The following is a 26,768-nucleotide window of genomic DNA, read 5'->3' as shown; positions in this document are numbered from 1 at the left end:
GCAGTAGCAAAAGAATAGTTCATCCTCTTGCCATCCAACATCAATTATCTAATATAAATCATAAGCAAACCCAAAAATGTAAACAATAAAGAATTAAAAAAAAATTGAATTCTTTCAATCTCTGAAATTAGAAATTCATTTTCAATCTCAGACAACAGAGTTGGCTACACAGGAAAAGCATGGTGTATTAAAATATATACAGGGCTGTAACAAGACCACATTTTAATATTTCTGTGCTGACTGCATGAACACAACAGGTGACAATTTAGGAGATAGCCAGGAAAGTCTTTTGCTTCATGCCCCATAAAGAACCTTTTTTGCAGGTGTCCTCTCCTCTCTGTCCATCTCAGCATCATGACTGAACTTCCGTTTCGAAGATAATCGCCTGCGCTTCAGCGGTGATGGGGGAGTTGTGCTTGCTGTGCTGTTTGGATCCTTCTCGTGAATCTTCATGTGCCTGAGCAGGAGGAGGAAGAAGACACTGTCAGCACGCAAATCAGGGTGGAAAGTCCACGTAAATTTTAATGCCAACACCACTTCTAAGGTTTGCCTTTAAAGGACACCAGCAGAGATCCCATAAACCAAACTGCACTTCTGAAAGACAGCTGGGGCACTATCCAGGACGGGCCCTTTGCAGCACCCAGGACCGTGCAGGGCTGCAGCAGGGAGCCCACCAGCTCTCCCCCTTCCCCTGACCCACCGCACAGCACTTGCCCCGCTACCGCCTGGCCCCATGAGCATCGTGCCTGTGCCTGTCCCCCATCATCCAACAGGCCCTGCTTCTGCCTAGCACTGCACGCTAATTTACAGGCCTGGCCTCCCAGTCTTGTGGCAGTCTATTAAGTAAAAGCCTGCAGCTTAGCATCCACTTCTCTCAGTGCAAAAAAAGCGCCCCATCTTCAGCTGGCTCTTCTTTTAGTTTCAGACAGTACCCCAAATGGTTTGGTATATGCCAACGTCAGAGCAACACTTCGTAAATACATTTGTTTCCTTCTCATCCTTAACACACTGGTGCACCCCAGTATCGAATTTCAACTGCAACTTTGAAGTCAAGATATATCTGGTCATACTGTTAAGCTGCAGCAGGTTTGGCTTGCAAAATTCTGTATTACCAAAGCATGTTCACAAACCTGCTTCCCCAGGAAAACGACTATTTCTTGTCACAAAGACACTGGAAAGTGGAGAGGGACAAAATGGCTCGGGAAGCAATCTCATGAATATCTGTATACCTGACCTGCTTGCCTCTTGGTTTTCCGCATCTGCAACCTGAGGAAGACACTGTTGCTAGTTCTGGGGTATTGCTCCCATGCTTCTGAGTACTAAAAGCTCAAATTGTAAATTTTCTTTTTTTTAAAAAATGTAGGGCCTTTAGTCTCACTTCAAATTTATAGTGCTTTTGGAAAAAAATCAAACTTCTTTGATTTTTACATGCAATGGAAATTTTTGCTTCTAATAGGTAGAAATAGGAGTGCAGGAGAGAGCTGCCCTTCGTCTGTATGACTGACTTCAAAGCAGCACAAGGGAGACAATGTTAATGGCATTTGGGCACATCCTTCAGAAGTCACACCCCCAACTCAGCTCAGGACCATGCCATTTAACTTGACTGCACGCTATCATGTTTAAACATGAGAGAATGTTGTAACCTAGACGAGTCTCCTATGTCCTCATAACTGCTTGGGTGTTATGACATAAAATCCGTTTTAGTTTTGGATGCCAAGGGCATGATGCTTCAAGAGAACACACTGGATCAAACGGACCCACAGGCAGACTCCACTGGAGCTGCTGGGAGGACTGTCTCCTCACACAATGCTGTTTTTAACATTTCCTTTCACAATCTCTGAACGTTTAAAAAAAAAAAAAAGAAGGCATCTAAATTAGCATCTCAAGCTACAGCCAGGCTTCTGAGGGTGTTATGCGGGATCAGCCTCAAGCCAAAAGCACTACACGTACCAGAAACGATGCAAGATTAAAATGGCTGTTCAGCTACTGCCTGCCTTCAACGCCCGGCAAGGCTGGGGCTGCTCGGAGGACCAGGTCCACATGAGGAAAAACGTGGCTTCCCCAGCCCTCCAGTAACCCTCACTGGTCACACAAACGGTGGACGGACACCGGTGACACCTGTCCGTCACACTGTGGGAGGTTCAAGGAGGAGAGAGCAGATGTGCCCAGCAGGTTGGGCATAGCATCACGGAAACGTTGCTGAATTTGTCTGACCTCTTTCCCTGCCGATCGCCCGACTGGGAGCAGAAGGAAGGTTGAAACTCTGGTTGGCTCTCTCCAGGTTCGACAGGACACAGGGAGAAGTCGGAGCGCTGACACAGCCTCTGCAGTGCAGCGCACTCCCCTGCCTCCCCCTACCATAGGCGTGCCAAAGCTAACTGATTTATCTGCATGAATCCAGTGCTACCTGGTCTCACAAAATCTGCGGGGAATGGATCTACAGGTATTGTACTGCCTCATTGTCTTTATTCTTTTTTTGTTTTTTTCCCCCCTTTATGGCACTGATCTAACTTCTCGTGCGAGCTAAGTCAATCCCAGAGGTTCCTACGGGTAATAAATAAACAGTATGAGGAGCAGTTGTCTGTATTCATGCAAGAATAACGGAGAAGAAACCAGTTATTTGTTCAAAGGGTTTCTGTCCACAATGTTTGAAGATAGAACTCAAAAAGCATCTGGGAACAACAAAATGTAGTATTCAATTGCACAGGCAAAGCAATTGAAGGTGGTTTGTTAGGTTTTTTTTTTCTTTTTTCTTGTTGGTAAAGACTGCTTTCCAGTTTTGATGAGCTTTTGAAAGGGAGACAGAGGTTTTTGCATGTGCCTGTCTGTCCCCCCACCCCAGACACACACACACGGCCTGCATGCTTAACCTTCTGGCAGCTTGGCTGATGCATAGCTAATATTACTTGGCCAGTTACTTTTCAGAGAGCTAGAGAGCAAAAGCAGTCAAGCTAAACCACGTTCACCAGAAAACAAACAAACAACAAAAAAACCTGCTATGCATTAAGCGTGGGACTTTTTGTTCCTATTTTCTTTTAAAGTCTCCTTTCTGCCAGTAACAAGTATGCAGAATTCTTGCTTAGTAGCTACCCATGCAAAACAGCTTCCTCAGGGCTGAGTTCTTTTCTCCTGCCATTTGTCCACCTGTTGAACTCTGCCTGTTTCGATGGAGCTGCTCCTACTTGAGAGGGGTGCAATGGCACATCCACAGCGTACCAACAGGAGAAACTGTGGAGACCTCCAGGTAAGTGCCAGTCCAACCTGGCACCTCTGCCTGGCATGACCTAATGCATGCAAACACACCAGCTCCTGCAAGTCCCAAAAGTAGTCCAGCCGAGTTTGCAATATAATGTATGCTAGTAAGGCAGGGCTTGCTAACATGGGTGCAGCACCACAGTGACAGGCCTTTGCTATGTCTGGTATCAAAGTCATCGGCTGCCCCCAGCTTGCAGTTCTCCTTCCTGCAACTCGCGCACTTTTGCCATGCCCTAAAAGCGAGAGCAGAATCCGTACCCACAGCAAGGAATGTAGTAATCCCTTCATGTTTTAGTTTTGCATATTTGAAAGGAAACAGCCCGAGCTATTGAGCTATAAACAGGAAGACACCCTGACTGCACCTTTGACTTCTACTGTGTAGGTCAAATATCACAGCCGCTGTGATAGCTCCCTGCATGTGATCATTAAGGAAAAAAGAAAAATCTGAAACCAAAGCAGCAGGCTCCAGAGTTCTCAAGGAGAGTCGCAACCTGTCCATGTTACAGCCAGCAGGTTTGTTCCTTTGGCAGGTTAAGCAAGTCTCACTACATCAAGTCAAGGGTGGAGAGGAAAAAGATTACTAGAGCTACAGCCCAAGATAAGCGGGAAGATAAAGCCAAGCAGTACAAAGGATAGACACAATCTTCATCTCTCTTTTACTTTGCAACATGGATGTCATTCTGCCTCGAGAAAACATTTATCACCCAACTTGGGTTGAACTGCAGCAGATGCCAAGTCACATCCACATCCACAACCTTTCTTTTAAAGTTAAACACTCCCTTCACCAAGGCTTCTTTTACTTAAAAAGTTTCCTAACTGTAATTGGGGGGGGGGGGGGGGGGGAGATCCTTTAGAAGAGTTTGCCTTGATTAGATCTTATATGTAATGCTGAAAATGCTCAACCTCAGTTTAGCCTGCCAAGATACAAGGAGAACAGGAAAAAAGTTATGCTTAGAAGTTATTTTCCCATTGTGACTATAACAACATATTTTGGCCTGACAACACTGGCATACTTTGAACATGAAAGCCAGGCTCGTAAGTCAGCCGGGCTTTCAGCATCTTACAATGATAAAAGAAAATGATACGACATTCGTCAGTTCCAAAAAATAAAGATAAACACTCAACACTTTAAGTGAGAATGTAGTGCAAAAAAAGAAGGGCAAAATAATGACATGCACAGAAATGCTCATGTTCAGCCACAGATGCAAGTTACAGTAACATGTGCCAGCAGCTCTGAAGTGACCACTACTGCAGCTCAGAAGAGAGCCAGAGCCACAGCAGATGAACCGTGGCTTTTTTTTCTAATTTATATCAATGAATTGTGGCTCTGAGCCATCCTGCAGAGCAACCCAAGAACAGCAGAGAAGCTCAGGAAGGTAAAGAGCCCTGAAACCTGCTCTTCATATGGTGGTTATTAGTCTCCCCAGCATGCATGCAAGTACACATATGTTTGGACAGTACTGAGGCTGGAACACTAAAATGCAACGATATACAGGATGAAAGGAAGGAGATAAAAATTTGAGCTTAATATGAGGGAGGACTCCCTTGCACTAAGTGCTAGCTGGCCTTGATTAACCTCTCAGAGAAAGTGGTGGAACTCTATTTAAAATGAGACCAGACAGAGAGCCAGAAGAATTTGCAAAGAATAATTCCGAAATGGAAAGAGGAAATTAAGTCTTTTCCAAACAAGGTCTGATCCACCTCTGAACTAATCTCTTAACGTTTAAGAACTGCTATGCAAAAAATGCAGATAACTTGCTACACACTATGCTTTTCACAGCACAGCTGTATGTGAAAAAGCTCTCCTCGTAATCTCTTCCCTCCCCCTCGCACAAGGAATTTCACAGGTGAGCCAAGAGGATCCAACTGTGCTATGACTGTGTGCCGGTCAGCCCTCCCAACAAAATCACATTTTTCAAGTGCTTGACTGCCTTTCATTCCATCCTCCCCATGAGAATCACCTTCCGCTTCTCCTCTTCTGCCACAACTTTCCTCTCCCCTCTAACGGTCACGTGAACAGGATGACTAAGATGATACTGTACAACAATTCTCCCAGCTTCTTTCCTTTTTTAAAACAAATGGGCAGAAAAAGTTTTCAGCCCCACACTGACGCAGAGCGTGATTACAGAAGGGTGACTATTCCACCAGAACAGTAGCAAGTGAATACTTTGCTACTTTACATTGAAGAAGAGACTTCTGTAATAATAAACAAGTGCAGAACTCAAGTGCTTTACTCCTTTTTCTCCCCGTGGATGGTGTTGGATCAGTGCCTAAGGGAGCTGACTCATAGGAGGGCGATGGGGGGGGGGAGAAAGCATGTGTCCTGCTGAAGCGACATGCAGCTCCTGCTGGTCACATCCCAGTCTTCACCGCATCTCCAAAAAGGGCTGCTGTATTTTCTTAATGCCAAGGGGATTTGTATGTTGATCATATAAGCTTTCTGGAGGTCTTGAAACAGGGCAGCCTACAGCTTCAATGCCAAAACCAGAACGTGGGCAGGTTTTGACTGGCTGGCTCAAGGCTAGAACGAGGAGTCAAAGCATCCTGAAAGAGGCAACTGCAAGACGCAGCTGCTCCCAGCTCCAGGTCCCACTGAATTATGAACAAAACCAGGAGCTCCTGCTTTGCATGCAGATAACCTGATCAGCGCCACTTTGGCTCTTGGGAAGGAAGCATCCCTCAGCATGCGTGGGAATCCCTTACCTCTAACTCTGGGGAGAAAAACCACACTGTAGCTGCACCCTGGGTTTCCACAGCTGCTGATGCGCTCCACATCCCTAAGAGAAAGGGCCTGCCTGGCTTGGAGACCCAGGCAAAAAGGTGGTGTGAAACAAAAGGGTGTATCTGCAGCCTCTGAGCAGGGTCCAGGCTTAAGCCTCTCCCTTATAACTATGGCAGCACAAGCATTGCTGGCTTTCAGTCAAGAGAGGTTTATGCCAGGTAGGTCTGATTAGAAGGAGCAGTATGTCCAGAGGGGGAGCAGCAAGCAATTTCACTGAGGCCTGGTTGGGAAAGTCCCAGCATCTAAATCAAGATTAATTCTTGAGCGCAGGATCCAGTGCATGTATAAACACCCTCCTCCTCTCTCATGTCTCCACGCCTGTGGAAACGCAGTGGGGAGGCCAATGAATCCGGGCATTATCAGTCCAGAGAGATCATCTGACAGTATCAAGTTCAGGTTCTGGCTTCATATCCCACATATTATTCTAAGTTTCTCCACTTTACCACTAGATGTACCCTATACTCTGCTGTATTGCACATGGCTGTTCCTCATCTCCCTCGTGATTTCTGAGCAGTTTGATATCAAAATCAAGGGGATGATCCTCATACATCTGATGCTTATCTAAAGACAAGGGAGCCACACATCCAGCCATTCAGAGACTAAGAATAAAAATCAGTGCTTTCCAACCTTCACTTTATTTAAAATATACTTTTTTTCCTTCTCTAATGTAAAGAGTTACTCAAGTTCACCAAGCTAGTCTGGGAAGGACTGAGCTGGTCAGATGCCCTAAGTACAATTTAGCAGATACAACTGCTTTACCTCTTCCACTGTTTTCTTCCCTGAGATCTTTCACTTACATTGCTACCTTCAAATAACAGTAAATAATCTCCAGAGAATCAAAAACACGTTTTCAATAATTTACAGTAAAAAAGCATGTCTATCATTCAGAACATGACCAAAAAACTCTGTTTAAAAAAAAAAAAGTCTAAGCTTCAACTTTGTGCCACTGTATCAGAACCAACAGGAGTGCAGGATGCATCCAAGACAGGTTGAAATTTGGATCATGACATTCTTCAGGCCCCATGGAATGAAAAATGGCTCACAGAGTAAGAGAAGACAGCCTTCAAAATTACACTGATGTCTCTTTTGAGAGATTTCTAGGTCATATCATCTTTGTCACTGTTTTTGTTTCTTTCTGCTTAACAAATGTTACTTCAGCCCAAATTGTCTAGAAATGTAGGAGAACACAGCGAACTCCTCTTCAAAGCTTCTGCCATTTGACATGCATGGGAAGTAAACCCTAAACAAACAGAAAGTGAAGCAGCAGCATTTTTAGGAGCAATCACTTAATACACTGCTGCTAACCCCCTCCCTTAAGAGTCTCGTGAATATGACTGGAACTTAAGTCAACAGTGCAGTAACATTATACCCTTGGGTTAAAGAGTTTAGTCAGTTGTTTGTTTGTTAAAACATGTAGAGAATCTGTATTGACAATATATTTCCAGTGCTAATTACCAACATCACCCACTTAAGAGAGCAATCCACTCAGCCCTTGCCAGTTGTAATCACAGGAACCAGAAAGATGCAGGTAATTTTGCAAATCAGACACGATCTGTACTTGGATGAGTTTCTGTTTGTCTTTACTTCTTAGCTTGTTTGCTATTTGTATCCTCAAAAAAACCCAAAAATGACCCAAAAAGCCCTCCGACATGCATGCACACTTCACAGCAAGTCAGGAGACGTTCCAATACCAAAACCCAACCACTTGGGAAACGCCCTCTTACAACTGCGGAGCAATCTCAAAACAAATTTCAAGTACCACCAAATATTGGTAACCAGTGTTGAACACTAGCATGGGATAAACAAAATGAAGCTGAACAGTAAGAAATCTCCTTGGCTACGCTAGTAAGAAAGCCATTGCAACGCATGCAGTGAAAAGAGCAGGGTGGGGCGAACAGGTCCCAGGAAGGATCAGATTGGGAAGCACTGACTCATTTTAGCCGCACGTCTGCTACCAGGCACAGCAGAAGATCCCCCAGCTAGCGCTCCCCACAGCACCCAGGCGCTGCAATCTTACCGGTGCAGCGGCACGGCTCATTATCCTCATGGAGGCCCCAGCGCTTATTAGCTCTGTCTATCATGGCTAACTTGGCCCCAGCGAGCCTCCCTGCATAGCAGCATGCTGCGGCATGTGGGTGTAGCAGCTCCCTTGGCGTCCCCCCGGGAATTGCTGCAGCCCAAGGTGCCGCACAGACGTGCCATAAGCATCCCCCCAAGTTCAGTGCGGGCTGCCGCGCTGTCTATCTCCCTGCGCAATGAGGTTCTCCCAGCAAAGCAAAAATAGCCTTACAGCGGGGCGGCAGACAGCATCATTAGGATGACATGAGCATTATTATTTAGATCCACCAAGACTAGCTGGGTGCGCTAAGGCTGCAAAAGCCACCTGTGATTACATTCAAATAACAGGTTAGAAATCCCTTTTCAGTGCTACCAGGACAGTCTGCAAAGTTAACCAGTGCCACGCAGCTGCCAATACATGATACCTAAGGATATACGATACACACACATGCACACAAAGCATTTTGTATTTTTATCCTGGAGTAAAATTTTGCTTTGCTGTGAATAAAGGCAAGTTGTAAGTATGAGTGAGAGGAAAGATACTGATCTACAAATCCAAAGAAGGGGGGTGCCATTTCTGAATAATTATGCTGTATTCACATTTAAGCAACTACTTGCTACGCAGAATCAGCAAGTTCAAACAGGCTGAGATTGATAGAACTGCATTCCCAGCTTGGCTCAAAGTTACTCCTGTTCCCTACCAGCAGCATTGTCAGAACACCTCAAAGGAAAAAAGGGAGACAAATATTTGCCTGATGATGCTGTGACAGGGAAGTGATTCAAGCCATGCCTCCAAAGCAAAGCTTCCCAAAGGACAGCAAAAGAAAGCATTCATTTGCAGTTCGCATCAACCCTTGCATAAGGGAGGGCAGAAGAGGAGGGAAATGCAGTGTGAGCTTCCCAGTATCACTTCACCAAACTGCCTGCCCACAGTCTGCATTAAATTCAGAGCAGACCTAAATTAACAATGCCAAATACTGCAAGGAGACTCCCAAGCCGTAAGAAACTCTTTCATAAGGGACAGTATTAAACAAGATCCTTCTGAGGCCTCTGTACTTCCTTAAGCTTGGAGACAAAAGTTTATTAACAACAACAAAATTAAGCAGGAATAAGATTTTTAAGAGTGTACCAAAAACCTGGCCTGGGACATTCTGAACTGCTGTTTTCTTTCATCTTTTTGGAAATTTGTTTCAGGCATGTCCTTTAGTTATCACGGTATATAACCTTAGTCAATGACTTCATTGCTGATTTTTCAGGGAACTTCATGTTTAAAGAAAAAAATGTTATTAGACAGTAAGGACAACTAAAGCAGTTTTAAATTTCAGCATCAGGAAGAAAAGGGGGGGGAGAAAGAGAGAGAGAAAATGAGAGAAAGGATGTCAGAAGGGGGAAAATTTTTACCCTTAAGAGCAAACACGGTTGAAGAAGTCCCAGGTACGTCCTGCCTCCCCCCAAAAACCACACCCCTTTACCAACCAAGCAAACATAAGCCCCAGCTACTTCCCAGAACCAGGCAAAGCCCTCATGCAGTTGCTTCCCTCTCACACTCCACTGTTGAGCAATCCCGATGGCACACAGCACAGAACAACTTGCTGCGTCACACAGCTCAAGGAGGAAAAAATAAGACGGCCACAGCAACGCTGGGGACGCTGCGCAGATGGAGCCGAATACCTCCCCCCGGCACACACACACACGCACGCATGCAAGCAAGGAAGCTGCACTAGATAAAAGAAGCACATCTTCGTTAAAGCAGGATCTCCGCATCACCCTGATATCAGCAGTGACCAAGTGACTTGAGGGGCAAGGAAGTAAGGGGTTATCACTGCACACACACAAGTTGTGCAAACTTTTCCCAGCGCTGAGGACGGCATCCTAGCAAAAGAGGTTTCACGTGCTCAGCCCATTTCCTCTCTTGTTCCTGAACATGTGGTCCTCCTTCCTCACCAGCGGTGATCTCACAGCATTCTCCCATCGAGCAGAGAAGCACTAGGAAAAGGCTTCACATTTTGTTACATGTCTGTTTAGTCAAGCGTAGTAGCTGGAAAGAGAAGTCCCCACACGACTTGTGCTATTTTACAGGAGTTTGGGAACTTTCGCCCTCAAGTGAAATCAATTTCGTTGCAGTCCATGAGCAATATGGATTGTCTTACTCTCTTTACCCTCAGTTTGAAACTGTCAAGAAAGATGACACATTGAGATGGCTTGATGTCAAAAATAAGCCACACAGAAGTTGTACACCACCTCAGTTTTAAGACACCGTTCCACATGAAGGACTGGAGAGCTGACTCTGAGGATTTACTAAAAAATCGCTGAGACTGTTTAGAAAACTTCAGCTAAGAGAGCAGCCTGAAGAACTCAGCAATCTATAGACGCCCTCAAGAAACAGAAAGCAGTATTTGCATATTGTGTGCTATTTACCAGTTGTATAATGGCACTACTACTTTATAGACCATGTCTTTGCCTAAGCTGTGTGCATCATGCAGGGGAGCATCATGGCTCAAAAACCCAAGTGAAAGGCCTTGGCTAAGCCCAAACTCCAAGATTCCCTCAGCGTTTTTTTTTACACTAGAAAAGTTTCCCCAAATGCTGACAATCTACCGTTAGCGAATAGCCTGTTTTTAAAAGAGGGGAGAAAAGAAAGAGGAAAAAACCTGCTGACCCTGAGAGGGGGTACGTTCTGCAGTTTGCTGGTTCCAGCATGCTGAACTAGAACAGGTTGAGCAGGTTAGATACTGGGGGGAGAAAAGGTAAAGCTGGAAGACATACATTAAAGGTGGAACGACAGCAACCACAAAAGCAGTTTGAGATAGACTTTTTCCTCATTCTCGTGGGTACTTGGCCCAGGAGTCTTTTCAGACAACAGGAGGAACAGAGTGAACACGCATTCATTAGAGGAGCGATGCAAGTATTTCTGATGTGCACGCACAACAGGCTGAGCGAAGATTACCTTAACATACAAACTCTCCCAGCAAACTTTTTCACCACCAGCATTTTCTACACAGAATCACCCAACCGAAGTACAAGCTAGAAGACAAACCACCAACCGAAATGCCAAGAAAACAACACGTTATTTGTTAACCTTGAGAGGTAACATCTTTGCAAGAATCACCTTAATGCCAGGCTTACGGCAAAGGACTAAAAGCACCCCAAGTCCTCACAAAGATCGCCTGGATTTTCTAGTGCTTGCTAAGTTAAGGCTTGTATTTATTTTGTAGCTCTTCAAGGTGAGAAGGGGAGGTAACATCCCTGAGAATACTAAACCTTCAGAGGAGGTGATGTTCCTGAAAGGGTACTTACGCGGAAAGATCAAGGTCTCACGCTGCCATGTGCTCTGCGACTAGAGTCTTAATCTGTCAAGTGGCTTGTGCTCATTTGAACTGTGACATGGGTAACAAAGCAGCACTAAGCTACGCTCAATACGCTCTGTTATACAGAGATTTATGTTATGGCCCGTGAGGAGGGTGGTATTACTCTGCTACGACAGACCACCTTCCCCTCGGCACAAGCTGCACCAGATACCTAAACTTACTGAGAGCAGCATGTCCCCTTTTTTGCCTGCAGAAAACCAAAACATAAAAATCCACAACCTTACAAAGCACAAGATCAGACTTAGCTATTACTTAAAGACAACACACACAAAATCTAGGACTGAAAAGCACACTGAAGTCTTTCTTATGTTTAGGTACTGAAGAGCTCTGGAGATGCAAGTATAACGTTCCTCATTGTGTACGCTTCGGTTCTCCAGAACAATGGAGCTAATTAAGGTCAGCGTATAAATCTTAACTCTGCACTTCCTTGCTTCACTTGATTCTAATCAGATCTCAGCATTTGTGTTTTTGTGTTAACTTCCTTTGCTGTTCTTTAATGATAACTGAAGGGGGATACTGTCCAAGGCTACAAGCAGCGTGTAACATGTCTGAAATCATGGCATCTCCTTTCAGCTCTTACAGCTCACAGAGGTACTGTGGCACAAGAGCTCCTTCAGAGTCTCTTACCGCTGAAGATATCCACGGAGAGGTTTTTTGGAGCACCCTATTTATGCGTCATGTGAAGTAAATAGAAGTTTATATAAAGTCTTTACAAAAGATGACCAATCTACTCAGCAACAGTGATACAGACAAAAGTTTCTGCCTGGGACCATTAAAAATACTTTAGTCTTCTAATTCTCATCAAAGACACAGAGAAACAGACTCTCACTGCTATATTGTTGTTGAAAAAGCCTGACCTTTTCTTTCTTTCTTTCTTTTTTAATCTTCTTCAAAACATGGGAATCCCAGCAGAATACCAAACATTTACTCTGGATATATCTGCTGACAGGAGAAAGACCAAAAAAACCTTCTCTCCACCTGTTTCCCCAACCTTATTTACCAAATGTATTAACGAAAATGTAAGAAACACTTTTTAATTGCAAAGAAAACCAAAACAGGTATCACATCTCGCTTGTCTCCTACAACTACAGTTACCAATTACTAGAAGCAGAAATTAGTCCTTTGTGTTCATTATCCCTGCTCAAGAATTAGGGTACTTGCATTTGCTGAAGCTTATCTTTCACTAGCAGGCTGACAGTGGTAAAATCATCCCCCGCGTATAAGGAATGGATTTGAAAGCCTGTAATACACCCAAAGAGACCTTTCTATTGTGCAAGACAGTAAGAGAAGGCCTTTTCACACACGTGAAGTGTCAATCATTTTCAGCATGGCGGGTTCCTTGGCTATTTGTTTTTAGCTTCCAGGTCTTGTATGTTCAGTTTTTCAAAGCTACCCAATGTTTAACACCAAATTTCCACTTGGCCATCTTTGCAAACCACCAGAAACCAAACCCGGTTGTAATAAGGCAGTTCCTCTCTTCCAGAAAAAAAAAAGCTCATCATCACATTTGGCTATGCTCTGCCTCCAAAAACTCCCATCTTCAGCAAATGCCAGACTGCACATGCTAGACTGCAGAGATCCTATTTGTACTTAGAGGCTGGGCATTGTTATTGCACTGCACCCTACAAAGCATACACAACGTACGGGAAGCGGGCCAATGCCATAAATAACACAGGAGCAATTCACAGGTGGAATGCAGGGAGAGGATGGATCCAGCCAGATCTTGAGGACACTCTGCCTATTGGATATTTGCAAAGTCACAGGCAGCCTGTAACATGCCTGCCGGAGAAACACAGATCCATGGTAAAGAGAGCAGGGAAATCATTAAAGCATATGCATCTCAACCCCTGTGCCTTTATCAGGATCCAATACTCATCTTCCAACCAGTACGTTACAATTTTCACCAAGCGTACGCTCTTCATTTGCCAGTGAAGATGGCCGGCTAAAACATCAAAATTCACAGGTTACCCTCCAGCACGTGCGTTTTTTATCTTTCTCAAAAAACTCATTCAGCAACATATACACACACAAAAAGGGTTGTTTAAAAAAGACTTAATTTGAACATCAGAATAGTACCATACCCTGATAACAGAAACAGCTGTTTGTCTCTCCACAGTGCATTAGAAAGAGAAGTTTGGGAAAATTATCTAGCACTGAAAATAAGATTGAGAATGAAAGTGCCTTCTTAATTAAAAGAAGAAATACCTTCTTTGATAGGACCCTTTGTAAGCATGCTTCAAAGCATAGCTTCTGCGATCCAGATCTTCCAATTTGAGTTTCAAAGACTTCTGCATGTGGTTGTTGCATGTGGTGTTTCGCATGTGCCAAAAAAAAAAAGAATTCCCAAACTTTGAGACCTGTTCCTGAGATGGTGCATAAACAGCCTACAAGTACCTAAGTAGGATGTAAATAAAAGGCCATTATGAAGAATTTTGCTAGGTATGGAGCAAGGAGCTGAAGGAGAGAAAGAAGGTAGATACCTGTGACGTTTTGGTTTCATATGAAACACTTCAGTTAGTTTGCATTAGTACCGCACTTATACAGACAGCCTGGTGAACATCAGCCCCGGACACTGCAACTTCGTTTACCAAACTGGGGAAGCTGTGGCTGAAATACATATATTATCCCTTTAGCCTTTTCAGACTTGCCACAGAGCCTTTAATAGCTACCCACTGGAAACTGGCAGGAAGGTCATTTCTCGCCTCCCTTCTGGCATTTATATCCTATTAACATTTTCAAGTTGCATGGAGAGCATGTCTTTGGCAGGGAGGAAAATGTGATTTTAAAGTGACAGGCACAGACCATCCTCAGTCACAGAAATGGAAAAGGAGCCATTGGTAAAGTCTCCTACCCCCAAAGGAAACCCTTTCAGAGCAAGTGGAGGCATCGTCCTTCCCCCTGAAGCCTGATGCATGTTCTACTGGAATGCAACTCAGTAAGTCAAGCAAAGTCTTTTCTCTACCCCAAAGTCCCTTGCTAAAGCTTACAAACCACCACCACCACTAAACCCCACAGGAGCAGCCTAACTTCTCTGTTTGTATTTTGGGGAGATGCAGTGGTGGAAATGGAATAAGAGGCTTGCAACCTCCTATTTGGTGGCAGAGTCTAGACCCAAAAGGGCTCCGCAGAGTTGGCACTATTCGTAGATAAAACTCCCTAGAGAGCTACCATGACAGTATAGATGGAAAGCCTTTGGAAAGCCTTTAGTAGTTGCAATCTATTGATTGGAGACACTACTTTGGAAATCCCCAGCTTTTTCAGAGCTACAGAAAACTCTTCATACACACACATCCCCTCCTTCCATATAGCTTATGCTCCTGCTGGAGATCTGAGAACATTCAACTTTAATTTACTGTGACTGAGAGAAAGCCATAGTGTCTCTAGCGTAAAAGTGTGAGGATTAGCATACCCTAAATTGCAGATTTTCTTTTGTACTGATCATCGCAGTGCCATTCCAGTTACAGGAATTTTGAACTCAAAATTACTATGATCTAACTCCTTCCTCCAAATTCCTAAAAAGCCTCAAGAAAACAACCCCCGAAGCCCCCAAATCAGTCCCTGATGCTAGAAGGCTTGCTATTTCCAAGACGACTTGCTCTTTCCAGTAGTGGTCAAAAAGAAATCTCTGTAAAAAACTCAGCATCGTCTCCAGCCCTCCTCCTCCAGAGCAATTCCTGTTCCTGATACTAGACACTGATGGATCTCCCAGTTACTGTACCACATTGCAACAACCCTCCCCAAACAGTAGGAGCAGCACTGATACGGAGGCAGGCAGCTTGACGGCACATTCGGAAGAATGAGAAAATCAGCTTTTCGCGCTGGACATTGAGCACTCTCCAGAGACCTTTGCTCTCTCCAACAGCGACTGTCCTCACAGGAGGCTCAGGCCACTTCTGAGCAGTCTGGCAGCTATAAGAGAGCTTTCTGAGACACCCTGGCCTCATGGTTCCCTGTTGAAAATCCTGGCCAAGAGTCACCCTGGTCAGAAAAGGAAGCAGGTTTTAACCTCTTTTTCTGAATGGTGCTGCACAAGAGAACCTTCCCCCTCCACCCGTCTGCTGTGCCCATTCAACTTGACTTGTTGACAAGAAGCCAAGGAGCACAACAAAAAGAAACTGGACTTTATGTGAGAGGCTATGACTCATTTACAAATGAAGTGTTGCATGTATTGTGGGAGTCAGGAAGGGCAGCATCAATTTAACAGGTAAAGAGTACACGCAACACCCCAACACAGCTAGACTTACTCAGTGAAGAGATGGGCAAAAAAGAGTGTTCCCACTCCACAAAACGTCTGGCTATTGCAAAAAAGTTTTGCCCACATGCAAAAGAACAATAACTAAGAGCTCTGGAGGGTCTTTTCCTCCCTTCACTTAATAAAGTGAGGGAGAAGAAAAATTACTTTTTACGGAGAAGATGGGCCCTTGAGAGTGTAACAACACTGATATTTTCTAACCCAAAAAAGCAACCAAAACTCCCTCCCTGCTCTGCTCAGCTGAATGTCTAATGACCTGGCTGCTACGAGGTGGAAAGATGGATCAGAAATTTCATCCTCTGCCGGAACAGTAATAAGCACTCCTATGGCACAATATTTCCCTTGACAAAACCATTTCATTGGACTTTTTCCCCTAAAAGGTCCTTTAAAAGTCTGGATTAAAAAAATAGTATAGACAGTTAAATAAGAGCCAGAACAAGGCAGAGGGGGAGAAAGAGAAGAGAGGATGTATGTAGTATGTGCCTATACGTTTTTTCCCCCTGTTCAGATACTGGCAGACTAACTTCTCCCTCACTCCTCTCTCGTGCACCAAGCTTATTTGATGTAAATGCTGTAATACTGGGGGAGGCTCCTGCAGGACCTTCACAAGCTATGTTGATTCTTTAGCAGCACATTCACAACTTTCTGCTAAGCCTACAACTTCTCTCTCTGATCCCACACTCTGTGCGATGCTCCAGGGATACCACCATGCTGGCTACCAGGGGCACGTTAGAAATCTTGTTCTTTGCTGTTTTGGGCATATATCTGTCACTACCTAGATACTGTAGCACAAAAATAGCAAACAATAAAGGAACTGTGCACGAAAGCAGAGAAAGATGGACTTGTATTATCACCCAGCTGGCGCGGAAGAACAGACACGGCACCACCACAAGCAAGGCCTGCGGGAGTTGCACACAAGGCAGGACCTGGCAAGCAGGTCCTTGCTCCGGGATCCTGAGGCAGAAGCAGTTTTGAATGTGATGCGAGAGGCATTCAGCTGCAGCACTGGCAGGCCATTGGACCCGATGCTACAGCTAAGTTTGAGATGCCTATGAAAGAATTTACTTCACACCATCTTAGACTAGAAATACCTGTTTCAGAAGGAGGTACCCAGTGGGCAAAATGAACATCTTCCTTGTGAGTGTGTCATAGCACCAGATAACAAATTTCATTTCACTTTGCATTTATCCTCATCTGCCTACTTGCACATTCATGCTTTATACTTCAGCAACAGGATTCACTATTATAGTCTGCTATAGCAACAAGAAAAGGTTATTCACTGCAAAAAATTGGTGGCAGTCCTGCCAACCACAACACTCCTTTAGCAAAACTAGCCTGTTTCAGTGTGCCTAGGATCTTGCCTCTCATGGGTCTGGGGTCACTTGTTGCAGGGCTAAACCAAGCTCAGTAACAGGTTTCTGCATTGTCCCACCAAGCTGCTGCGGTGCGGCCTACACAAGGAGTTTTACAGAGCAGACAGGAACCTATCAGATGGAAAGAACTTTTAATAAGAAGATTCTTCTCGCATGAACTTAGGTCCTTCTTAGTGCAGTCAGTAAATACAGCACTCCACCCTGCTAACTTCAAGCACCATCTCATTAAGAGAAAAATTTAAAACCACACAATCTTCTCATCAGAAGGTTCTGATCTGTACTTACTTCTTTTGGGCAAGTCACTGAGCCTGGAAATACTGGCGAATTTGCTACTAAAGCACAGTAAGAGTTGCTATACGGGGAAACCTGCATAAGCAAAGGTGACTACATCAACATCTGATAGGCCTGGAGTCAAGTCTCAGGGGAAGCCTCCCTTTCCTGCTTCTGGGAGAGGAGGAGGAGATGCCTAGTGAGCAAAAAGCCAAACAAATCCCACAAGCAGTCCTTCAGCGTGCAGCCTGGGCTGAGGACCTGGACACAAGTGTCCGACGACCCCAGAGTTGCAACACTGGAATTCACCCTTGGATGCTGACAGTGGCATCAGCTGCAACTCAGCAGCTGCTCTGCCTTCCTCACGGCAGACAGAGTAATGACCCAGTCTGGCAAACATGTGGCTCGCAACACCTCTGGTCAGATGAATCAGATGTGTGATTTATTCAATGCCCACGGCCAGTATCTCCTCTGAATGTCTTTGTGTAACTTTCCCTTTTCATTTTACGTCTCTCTCTCCAACTCTCCCCAATTCCAATCAAGTATAAGTTAAATAAATATGGAATTACACAACTGCATTCCTTCCCGTTTCTCCTGTTTTCACGTAACTATTTAACCTGGACATATGATACAGAAAAGGTAAAGCTGCAAGCAACTATTGCTTCCTTTGTGCGCCATTACGTTATCTTTCCTATTGTCACCGAAATCATCCGTTTCATTCCACCTATAGCACACTGCTTGGAAAATGACTGGTAATAATCAAGGAAACAAGATCCCTTCCCTCCCACACAAAACCAGTCTGTAACCATCACTCTCATAATTTTGCTTATAAGCTATATTCCTTTCCCCCACCTGTCTTGCAGTTTCTTAGTAGGTTGTAAACTCTTTGATATGGGGACTAAAGCTATGTGGGAATTCACGTCGTCTTAATCAGCTCTGAGGTGTTCCACCCATGCAAATAAATGAATACTGAATCGGGGGATGAGAGAGAGGAAGGAACATTCATGTGATTTAACATTTTGTTTCCCCAGTTGACAACGGTACATATTGTTACATCCCTACGAAGGAAACTACATGAAATACGTTTGGCAACTTGGGTTACAGAGAATTTCCCAGATCAATAGTGCAGTAAGTTGTTTACAGTACAAGCAAGTACTGATGTATGTATTTAAAAATAAGATCAGTTATTCTGAAGAGGCATCTTCACGATGGCACTTGGATACCTAAGTACATAACATACACCACCACCACAGATGTTCCAATACACTTGCATCCACAACTCTGAAGCTACAAAATTAGAAGCTTCTATACAGCTTGGCTATATATTTTTGTCCTCTGAGAAAAATCCATCTCATTTGTCAAAATAATAATAATAATACTAGCAAAACCAAAAAAGCAATACTTCTGGATAACCGTAACAACTCTTGATAGTACGATAAGAGAGCTGGAAGACCTTTCTCAATTCCGACTTCCTCCCACAACTTAAGCATCTCAGTAGTCGTAGTGTATATGTCTGTCATGCCATACCTGCAGATCACAGATAGTCCAGATTTTCTGCCCAAGTAAGTGTCTTTAGTCAGCTTCAAGTCCTTCCAAGGAAACAAAACAGCCCCCTATCCTGTAATCCTTTCCAAACTCCTGGGTCACGATCAGCACTCACCTGTGCATGTTTCCATTGGTGGTGAAGGACTGTCCACATACTGAACATTTATAAGGCCTTTCACCTGAGTGCACCAGCATGTGGCGATCAAGGGAGCTCGCTGAGCTCAGAGACTTTCCACAGATGCTGCAGGAATGGTCTGTCCCTCCAGTGTCAGTGTTATGCTAGAGAAAGCAATGATTTTTTTTCATTGAATGCCCCTTCTGAAGTGCCAGTAAAATATTAGCGAGAACTATAAATATCTTAAAAGCAGCTTTAAAGAGCCACTCAGCACAATCCCTTATATTAAGGTGTGCCCTGTATACACCTCTCCTCCCCAGCCCTCCCCCCTCAACTCCACCCCCACCCTTCATTTTTAACTCCTTAATGTATCAGCACAAGTAGCTGTTTCATACAGCCTGCAATGCCTGCCACATGCATCACTTCTGCTAGGTGTGCAGCAGAAGGGGATAGAAAGGGATCCAGCAACAACCCATCAGACAAAGGTACCTTGAGATACTTTAAGCTGTGCAGTGGTTTGGGGTTGGGTGAGCGGTAAGGGGAAAAAAAAATGTAATTATGAACTTCATGGCAGAAGAAAGACACTTAAAAACAAATACTCTTTAAAGATATTAATTTCAAATTGACTGCGTAGTAAGAAAACAGAAGTAAACTGCTTCTGAGTGCATATGCAGACTTCTGTGGCCTAAGAATGCACTACCAAATGCAAAATACGGCCATTAGCTACTGTGCTATACGTACCACTCTTTCTTACTTGCATTCAGAGACTTGAAGTTTCTTCACATACCAAAAAAAAAAAACCCACCCAGGAGATTAAGGGAAAAAAAAAAGTAACAGTTACAGTACAGGCGGGAAAACTGAAGTAATAAGTATGTAGTGGACTCACAGTGGTGAGCCACAAGCTTAGCATTCAAAGCACAACCTTCTGACATAGAAAAGGCCAAACCTCCTTATAAAGTGTGCATATATTTCAAGAGGAGCAAGAAGAGGCCTGTAGCTGTAGCTGACAAAAAAGTGCATCATCCATTAAAAAACTATATTTTTAATTCTGCCTCCCAAAATTGCTATACCCTGTGAAGGCCTGAGAGACTCTTCTACACTGAGAGGATTTAAAAATTGTGTCTTCCTGCTTCTTAATTTGCATGACCAGTAAAGGGATCTGTACTCAAACAGGATAAGAAAACAGGACTTATGCCTCATGATGGAAGTGGTTTTCTGGATCCTTGGGATACCTTAAGCTATGCAGAACAGGACACACATCCTTGTTTGAGCCACTGCAGGGTGGGAGTGTTGGGGAAGGAAGGGAGGAAAATTACCCACCTCAGGGTTGGGTTTGTTTGTCTTTTTTTTTAAAGAAAATACAAGGGGAAGGCTAAAATAAAAGCAAAACAATTGAATAAAATTATAATGAAGCATTTCTGGTTTGGACATGCAAATGTTTTTCACCATTGCAAGACGCATACTGGCAAACCAGACACTCTTAAAAGTAAGATTATCAAGACGCTGTACTCTGCGTACCTGACGAATGTGCATAGTTAGCTGGTGCTGTGTAGTGCAAATCTTTTCACACAGAGGACAGGTATAGGAAGACTTCTCTTCTTTTGTTTCCTGTGAACAAAACAAAACAAAAAAATCAGAAGTAATATCGATATAAAAGAACTCGAAAGCTCCTACTGCTGGGGATGGGACAAATATAATCCATCCTAAGTACAAAAGGCCACTGCTAACAGAACAACTTGCACGCATAAGTTTATCATCCTGACAGATCCCTCAGAGAAGCTTCAGAAACTTCTGAATTTATAAATAGGGGCCATTTCAACTAGCGCAGAAGTACAGCAGCTGTTTTAACAGTGCACGGATACTCAGCAGTAGCAGTTTAGGACAGGAAGTGAAGGCAGTTATTGTGACCAGCTCAAACTGCCAGGAGGAATTTAGGTGAGCAGAAAGTAATTACTGGAACACCGCCAGAATATGTGGGCAAACGCCACTAATCTTCTCAAAAGATCTTTAATAAGCACAAGTCATCAGGACTTCAGGTTTTCCACCCCATCTCAATGGCAAGGCACTACCTCAGTGCCCTTTTCTGGGGGCTGTATGTTCTGCTCCATGGCTGACTCAGAAGGAAGAGCGGCGTTTACTGAATCACCAACACCATTTCCCTTAGCATCCTGTGTTTCTCCTGGAAGCATCCCATCCAGGCACACTGGCCAGGCCCAACCCTTCTGAAGCTTGCAAGAACTGATGAGATCATAGCGAGAAAGAGGTGACAATGCAGGAGTGTACGTGACTCAAAAAGAACACATTATGAACGTGGTTATTCTCCACCCAGGTGAGAATCAGGAGTGAGCATGGTCAAACCATGAGTACAAACAATGAAGCCGAACGGAGAGCTCAGCGTGATTTAAGTATGCCCTTGAGACACTGAGCAAAGCCGCCACTCTTTCAGCCAAGGATGAAACGGCACTCTCACAGGAACCAAAGGCGTTTGCCTGAATTGTCCGCAAGGATGGCTACTGCATGACATAAAGGGTATTTTCACCACCTCGCTAAGAAGCCCAGGCGCGGCTTCTGCACCAACGCCTCTATATTAAAAGGAAGATGGTGTGGCACTGAAAATTAAACCTCATTTTTCTGTAGAATCATGCAAATCTTCACCAGCTAGATAGATCGACCGCCTGCTACCTACACTTCTGGTGACAAGAGAGTACGAAAACCATCTCTGCATGACCAATGGGAAAGTATAATATTTATGCCAAAAAGGACATGTTCTATGGAACCTCTTTGCTGGCTATTTTAAGTATCATTAGTAAAACCATGAAAACAAGCAAAAAAGAAAACCCACCCTCAGCAGCTCTTTAGTCGGGAGGGAGTTGATGGGTATGAGTGTATCTGTGCATTTCCTCTCTCCACACAGCTCTTTTCCCCCATCACTGTCCCAAAAGTCATCAACTCGGAAGCAACCATTTCCAGCTTGTCAGACACAAGCATTTGTGGAGAACACCGAGAATGACTAACCCAAGCCTCTCTGACAAATTCTCTGGCGTGTTAGGAGGAAAGGTGCTGACACAGTGTTAGAGAAAAGTTTTTTTAAGTCTCAGTAAAGGAATATCCCCTCCTACATGATTTGGGGAACCAGTCTGGAAAGTCCCCTATTAAAAATCTAACACTGTGTTTTCAAAAATAGGGCTGTGATAATTTTCTATTAACTTCAGTGACCTGTGGATGTGGATGAAGAGCTACTTTCCCATTTTGCCCGAAGTAAACAAAACTTGTGACTTCACTTCTGAAAGTATCAGGACTGCAAGGATTAGGTTCTCCCACTCCTCCCTACTGTTTCTCTTGTACATCTTTTCTAACTGTATTTCAGGGCTTTCTATCCTAAAGCTAATCACTGTAGGCCATGCACACGGGCCAAGGCCTAATGTACCATTACTCACAAAACATCAGAAAGCAAGCAAGCAAGGCTGCCATTATGAAGTCTGAACACCCCAAGAAAATTACAACACATTATCCCAGTGCCCCCCCCTTTTAATATACAAACATACAATTCGCATACGCGCATTCCATCCTACTTATACAACTTTAATTTTACTATATGCAACTTGTCTGTGAAGTAATGTTCAGCTCCAATTATACTGCAACCCTGTTAAAGTTGGCTCAGGACAGAGAACAAACACACTGTGCCGTGAGGAAAATCCCTGCAGCTGTGCTGACAGTTTAGATGGTGTTTAATCCCCAGGGTATTTGTGTGAAATTATCAACCTACTACTTTTTTTTTGCCGCCCCCCCCAACCCAGTGCTGCAGTTCTACACGATGCACTTGATTCTTCAAAGCCTGCTTTCTAGACTGCCTGCTCTTCGAATCAGCAAATTAACAGAAGATAGAGTAATTACGGGTTCACCTTGAAGCAAAGATCAGAAACACACTACAGCTCAGCCAGAGCTGATTAGTATTGAATCTGGGGTTTATTATTAACTAAAACCCAAACTTTCTCCAGTGGTCACACAGGGTACATGCTGCATACCATAACACAGCTCAAGCAAATCCAGGGTAGCTACAACAGGAATGCTGTTGACTGACCCAATCCAGACCAAAAACCACTAGCATCCCTACTGTAAAAGGACCCCCACTCACACATTTAAAACATAGCACTCAGCTACCCCACCCGAGCCACGTTGGTGATAACAGACTTCCTGAACTGAAAGATAAAATTAGCAGCTAATTTGTTAGCTCCTCTCCCTTTAGTAAGTCAACCTGGCATGACTGCTCTGCATTCAACTGATGGCAAATGCTTTTGCAGTTGTGCATTAGGTCTATTTGTTTTTCTCCAGCTCAAGAAACACCTTTGTCACACTTTTTTATTTTCTCCAAGAGCAAAGGAAAGGAGAAGTTGAAATGGATGCTGCTTGATGTGAGAACATGTTTATTAGACTATGGGTAGACTAGAGCCAAGATAAAGTCAGCATTATAAAGAGAACCATAGACTTTGGGACAAAGGTTCAGGGCAAAATGTTTTGCTGCCAACTCATGGGAAACAGCAGTCAGACCCAGAAAACTAGCTAACTGTTATTATCCTTGAAATTATAATAAGGGGCACATTCTGACCGGAATCTGAGATCTGTGCACTGCTACGCACTGAAACAATTCAGTGCTTTCATTCTGCTATGCTGAAAGTGGAAATTCGATGTATTAGAGGTTGCTAACCAGATTGATACCCACTTAATATTTCACATCTCACTTCTATTTTCTCAGTAACGTAACCATTTGCCCCTCTGGCTATAACGATCTTTCAGCCTAAAAACAAATAGGCTATTTACTATGTTTTCAATGTATTTGTTTATTTTTATGCTGTAAGAATCCCTCTTAATCCTGTCACATTTACTCTCGAGCCTCCTTTGATTCGATGCCCATCGACATATCAGGTGGAATAAAGGTCACTAACGCTAATAAACTTCCCTGAAGCCAAACCACATGGCGTACCAGCGGACAGCTGAGTAATAGCATTGCCACTGAGACTAGTCTGAACTCCAGTGCCTTACTTCACATGATGAAATCAAGGAACCACGGCAGCCCCTAAGTGGGAATACTGCAAATAAACCTTAAAGCCAGATGCTGGACAATACGATTCCATAAACACAGTTGCCAATATACTGCCCAGGCTCTTCATTTAAGAATGTTCATTTACAGTTAATGGCTTTTAACTCCTTTCAAGCAAAAAAATCCAAGACAAGTCATAAGTCTGTCAACTGGGCAGCTACTCGCCAAGCTATTAATAAACTACTATAGGAACATCACATGAGTCATGCCTCTCAACCTTTCTGGTCCCTGTTACATCTCGATTCATTTACAAATTCTCTGTGCTTCACTACAAGCTCTAAAGCCAAATGGACACAGCGATTTGGGGTATTTCTTGTTGTTCTGCAGCACCTTCATTGGTAGGGGTTGGCCCAGCAGGAGAAAAACATGGATATAAATAATCACAGCTTTAACTGATACGACTCTCTCCTTTCACTTTTTCAGATCAATATTGTTATCAACTGGTGCCATCAACTTGTAAATGGAAAAAAACTGATAAAAGCTACATATATTTGCTCTGCAAGATTTGTACAAAGCATTCTGCAATAACTCTTCATAATTTTATTAACAATGAATAAGGGCATCTCACACTACACACGTGTGAGCTAAGCGTACTGATGGATTATTTCGTTCTAGCACCACCTTTATCCTTAAATCACTTGGATCTTCCCAGGGACAGCTGCACACCTCACGATGGCCAAGCCAAGCCCCCTGCCACACCGCTCTGCTCCTCTCTGAGCTATTTCTTTTCTCCCAGTTCCATGAAATGAACTGGTGCCCCAACATACTATGCGAATGCAAGAGCCTGGAGAAAGGATGCAGTGGGGAAGAAGCAGCAATTCTTAGGTGGCTTTGCCACTGCTAGCGGCATCTGCTAGACAAGGTAACCATTGCATGACATTGGAGCTTGTGCTCAAATGTGTTTTACATGTGAATCCAAGCAAGTGTCCTGGTTTCCTTCGATTTCCAGTTTTCTAAAGTTATGTTCTGGAGAGCCACCAGAAAACATACACAGAGAAGCAATGTCAGAGGCAAGAAATACCCACTGAGGGGAAAAAAGGCAAAACAATCAAAGAAATGTAATTATGTCTTATCACTTCCCTTGTGTGCTGCTTGTGTCCCCTTCACCCTCCCTGCATTTGGGTTTACATACCTGGTTCCTCCTGCCAATCCGATTTGGTGCAGGAGACTTCGAGGGGGATTTGACATTTTGAGAGTTCCCACCATTTTCAGCAATCTTCCCCACATTCATTACTGCTGACATCATGGCGTCAATGGAGGACAAGTCTGCTCCGTCCAAACTGTTTGGTGAACTTGGTGATACCTTGTAGCTGTTTAAGCTTTCCAGCTGCTTGTCTGGAATTGAAAACAAAACCACACATAGGAGTTGCTAGGCCGTCTAAAAAAAAAATACCCCAGTATTTTCAGCTGCCTGTAACTCGCATCACACTCTGCTGGATCATCATGGAGCACAGGCAAAGCCCATAATAATGGGAGTTCTTGTAACAGGGAAAGTTTCTCATATTGGAATGCATAGGACAAGGTGTACATTTCTTCTCATAGGACATTCACGTTATCTTCATTTTCAACCTTAATTCAGTATGGGGCTTGTAGAGTGATTTACCTTAAACTCTCTTGCTGTAAAATGGTATTATTCATGGTACCTTGTGATCACCATGAACTAGTAGAGCAGTACTGATGAATGCACGCTCTGGCAAGCACAATCATTCAAGCAAGGACGTGTTTTGAGCAGAACTGCACAATTAAGGCATTAGTAACACACTGTAAGGTACTGGGTTCTCTTTCTAGCATAGCTTAAGCGAGCTCTGTATATGGAATGAGTTAAATTAGCAAAATCCAACTAAAACAAAATCCCAAATCCCGCCCCCCCCAAATGCCTCTTTACTGCCACAGTTGGCATCTATGTAGATTTTTTTTCTTTTTGGTCTACCAAGCCATAGTAGTCCATGGAGCATATGTGTTACATCCATGGCCAATGCCACAGCTAAAGCTGTTCAGATTCAGACTTCTGCAGCACATTCTGTATGTAGCAGGGATGCTCCTGTCTCAGATACCAAATTCAAAACACATCTAAAATCTCATCTCTGGTTTCTCAACATACAGACAAGTCAAACACACGGGTAAGGCCTTCCACTTTCCTCTTTACGAGTTTGAAAAGGAAAATGCTTTCAAATTAAACACTCCTTTGCCCCAAAAGAAGTCTCCCAAACAAACAGGAACACCCTGCCAGTCTATTGCTCTGCCACCTCTGGTGGAGAGCACAGAATCTTACTGTGTGTTGTGAGAAAGTCACTGTAACACAAGAGGATGTGAGGATGAACAAGGAGGAACATGTCCATCTATGAACATTTGATCTCTGCTTAATACTGCCTTTGGAAGATAAGTTTGAGCATTATAAACAGGTGGTTTTTTGAGGCTAAGTAATGTGGTGCCAAGTTACTTGGAGCCAAGAAAATCTTAGTTTGGAAGCCTGTAGTGGTAGTCGAGTATTTATGTGCCCATGCTTCTGCTCAACCTATTTTATACTTTTCAGACAGATAAAGGTTAGGCATGGGGAAAGAAATGTATGCACCAGTGCTTCTCTTAATGTATCTTATACTCTTCACACAGATAAGGGGTATGGATGGGTAAGAAATGTTTCTACAAGCCTTA

The 26,768-nt window shown here is 43.7% G+C and overlaps 1 protein-coding gene across 12 annotated transcripts in view; it reads right to left on the bottom strand.

Annotated features, from left to right (window-relative positions):
- The window catches only part of RREB1 (ras responsive element binding protein 1), a 127,238-nt gene that overhangs the window by 42,960 nt on the left and 57,510 nt on the right, over positions 1 to 26,768 (bottom strand). For all 12 annotated transcript variants that reach the window (XM_075142648.1, XM_075142644.1, XM_075142642.1 and 9 more), the window contains 4 exons: positions 25,249 to 25,451; positions 20,537 to 20,626; positions 19,019 to 19,182; positions 313 to 457 (listed from right to left, as the gene is read on the bottom strand). In XM_075142648.1, the coding sequence (XP_074998749.1) occupies positions 313 to 457; positions 19,019 to 19,182; positions 20,537 to 20,626; positions 25,249 to 25,362 (513 nt within the window). In that variant the 5' untranslated portion in view covers positions 25,363 to 25,451. The remainder of the gene's footprint in view (positions 1 to 312; positions 458 to 19,018; positions 19,183 to 20,536; positions 20,627 to 25,248; positions 25,452 to 26,768) is intronic.

The sequence above is a fragment of the Calonectris borealis genome, chromosome 2 (assembly GCF_964195595.1).
Source record: "Calonectris borealis chromosome 2, bCalBor7.hap1.2, whole genome shotgun sequence".
Taxonomy (NCBI): domain Eukaryota; kingdom Metazoa; phylum Chordata; class Aves; order Procellariiformes; family Procellariidae; genus Calonectris; species Calonectris borealis.
This window is presented reverse-complemented; position numbering and strand designations above follow the sequence as displayed.